This window comes from Protobothrops mucrosquamatus, unplaced genomic scaffold (genome assembly GCF_001527695.2).
Source record: "Protobothrops mucrosquamatus isolate PMUCROS unplaced genomic scaffold, P.Mucros_1.0 scaffold4843, whole genome shotgun sequence".
Lineage (NCBI taxonomy): Eukaryota > Metazoa > Chordata > Lepidosauria > Squamata > Viperidae > Protobothrops > Protobothrops mucrosquamatus.
In genome coordinates, this window is record NW_015390731.1 from 31977 (window position 1) to 35145 (window position 3169).

A 3169-nucleotide genomic window follows, 5' to 3' on the forward strand; every position below is an offset into this window, starting at 1 on the left:
GGCCGCCGAGGCCGAGGCCGCCGAGGCTGCCGAAGGCGGATAGGCCGAGGCCGCCAAAGATGGAAGGGCCTCGCCGCCGAAGCCGCCGAGTTTGCCGCCGCGGCCGCCGAGGCCGTCGAAGACGAAAACGGCGAACGGCAAACGGCTGATTCCTCCCACTCCCGGGAAACTCACCAGGGGGTCTCTTCGGGGGTCTCCAAGGCCCCCCCTCTACCCATCTTCAGCTCCACCACAGCGGAGCTACGGGACGGCGTCCGCCATCTTTCGGGCATGCGCAGAAACTATCTGAAGAGAACAGGTGGGAACTACAAATAGCCAACCACTGAGCTTTATAGATTGTGTGTGTGTAGGATAGGATGGAATGATTGGCTGGGGAATTCTGGGAGTTAAAATCCACATATCTTAAAATTGCCAGGGTTGAGAAAAACTGTTTTATACACACAGTCCTCAATTTATGATCACAACTGAGCCCAAAGTTTTCACTGCTAAGCGACACAGTTGTTAGGTGAGTTTTGCCCCATTTTATGACCTTTGTTGCCATGGTTGTTAATTGACTCACTGCATTTGTTGAGTTAGTAGCAGGGGGTTGTTAAGTGAATCTGGTTTTCCCCATTGATTTTGCTTGTCAGAAGGTTGCAAAATGTGATCACATGACCCTGGGACACCGCGACCATCACAAACAGGAGCCAGTTGCCAAGCGTCTGAATGTGACCGTGGGGATGCTGCAAAGGTTGTAAACGTGAAAAACGGTCACAAGTCACTTTTGTCAGGGCCATTGTAACTTCAAATGGTCACTAAGCAAATGATTGTGAGTCGAGGGCTACCTGCATTGTTAACACACTCTGTTTAAAGTATTGGTGCTCATGTTCATTCTTCATTCTTGTACCAGATGCACGTGGTTCACACTAAAAACAACATGAGTTTAGAAGATGCGAAGAAGGATCCTCAAGGATTGGTTGTCCTGGCATTCTTCATGCAGGTAAGCAGCGCAAATGGTTGGCCAGGAAGAATGCCAATCCAGTGCTGGATTGGTCCAAGAGTATCTGTCCCTCGGGCAGCCTAGGGTGGCATCTTCCAAATAGGATGGGGATTTGACACGTTCAGAGATAATTCCGTATACCACACCTACCATTTATTTTCTGGGTTAATTTGCACGGACTCCTAGTTACTGGGGTCTGCTGCCCATCATGAGTTAAAACCTTTCATAGAACCGGTTTTGGGTTAGGTAAACCCTGGATAGACCAGGATATCAGCTTTAGTTCTCCTCATGTCATGTTCCCTACTAATAGAAAGAATTGTGTTGGTTAGTTTGGACACATGTTGGCAATTATAATACATGTGTCTGTCAACGTGTGTGTTGTCGCTGGGGTGGGAGGTAAGGGTGTATTATTTTATTTTTCCTCTTGCTATTTTATGTCACTTTTTCAGTGCCATTGTCGGTGTATAGGGTGTATAGTGTATAGGGTCTCCTGCTGGAGTGGGGGGTTGGACTAGAAGACTTCCAAGGTCCCTTTCAGCTCTATTCTGATTGATTGGTCACTAAATGAATGGTTGTAAGTCAGAGACTATATATCAGACATGTCAAACACAAGGCCAGGGGGCTGGATGCAGCCCGCAAAGTGGTTTCATGTGGCCCGCAAAGCCATCCTGGAAACAGTGAGGGAATGGCCCCCTCTGCCTTGGCCCTGGCCCAGGCCGGCCGGGAGCCAATGTACAATTTTGTGGTGGCCATCTATGCTGAAACGCATTCAGTCTTAGCTTCACAAGGCCGTCCGGAAACAGCGAGGAACCAGCCCCTGCTGCGTCAGCCCCGCTCCCTGGGTGCATGCTGGGGAGGTGTCACCCTTTGTGAGGAATGAAGAAATGGACCATGCCTTGGCCCTTGCCCTGGTCCCACCCCCTTCTGCCAGAGACCCTCAGATCTGTCCCACTCCTGCCCAGGCCCCCACAGGCACCTTTGACGCGAACGATGTAGAGCTGGCCATGCCCACCCAGTAGGCCACACCCACTCCATCCACACCCACCCAGGCCANCCCCGAGGGCAACCGCAATGCTGATGCGGCCCTCAATGAAATTGAGTTTGACATCCCTGCTATATATATATATATATAGACATAAATGCAACTGTAACCCACTTTTGCGCCAGGCACATTCATGCTATTCTCTGCAAGCTGGCATCTCTAATTGAGAGACTATTTTGCAAGCTAAGCGACTATTCCCTGCATCCCACCAACTATACAGTACATACAGTTTCTTAGTATAGCACAGGAGACCTTATATACTGTTTTCTTTCAATTTGCTACAGATATCCCAAGGGGTTTACTATATCACTCCATGGACCACTCTAGCCAATCTTCTCGACAAAATCCCAGAAAAAGGTGAGTCTCTGGATCTCCCCTCCCCCCCAGTCCCACCCACTTCCCTAAAATAAAAATGAGGTGATGTCTCTTTTTTCTGGTTTTTCAGATGATTCTTGGGATCTGAATGGGGAATTCTCTCTGGGTGGTTTATTGAAGACAGCAGATGTAAGCAGTTATTACTGCTACAGCGGTTCTCTCACTTCTCCAAACTGTGAAGAGTCTGTGATCTGGATTGTCTTTCGAGAACCCATTGGGATTTTTTACCAAGAGGTGAGTGGATAAGATCCGATTCATCTCAGCTTTCAGGAATGGATTCTAAGGTTCTCTGAAAATAGACTGGCCCTTATTAGAGTCAGTTGATCCTCAAATGCTCAGATTCCTGAGTTTGTCGCAAAACCGCTATGGATTAGGACAGAGTTTTTATAAGCAAATACTGTAGATCTAGTATTGCATTTAGAGCTGGCCATGTCATAAGGCAAAGAAGTGGCAGATACTGATGGCAGATACTGATGGGTGGTGGTGGTGGTGACAGAGAACTATTGAAAGAGCTACAGGTAGCCTTAAACTTATAACAGGTTATTTTATGACTGTTCAAAGTTGTGACGGCCTCTGTGTTGTGTTCTTTGTATTCCCCCCCCTTAATCCCCTATGCATATCCTGATCACCCATTAAGGGTGATTGCCCTTCACCATTGATCGCCCATTAAGGGTGATTGCCCTTCTCCATCTGCATACAGTTTCATGCCCGTTGCTGGTTGGCTAACTAGCAACAGGGTCTTGCCAGCCAATGGAATTGTGTGATTACAAGCC

The 3169-nt window shown here is 48.2% G+C and overlaps 1 protein-coding gene across 1 annotated transcript in view; it reads left to right on the forward strand.

Annotated features, from left to right (window-relative positions):
- Window positions 1-3169, forward strand: part of LOC107299377 (carbonic anhydrase 4) — a 13976-nt gene that overhangs the window by 5001 nt on the left and 5806 nt on the right. The window contains exons 2-4 of the mRNA XM_029286762.1: window positions 890-979; window positions 2306-2378; window positions 2467-2630. Of these exons, the coding sequence (XP_029142595.1) occupies window positions 890-979; window positions 2306-2378; window positions 2467-2630 (327 nt within the window). The remainder of the gene's footprint in view (window positions 1-889; window positions 980-2305; window positions 2379-2466; window positions 2631-3169) is intronic.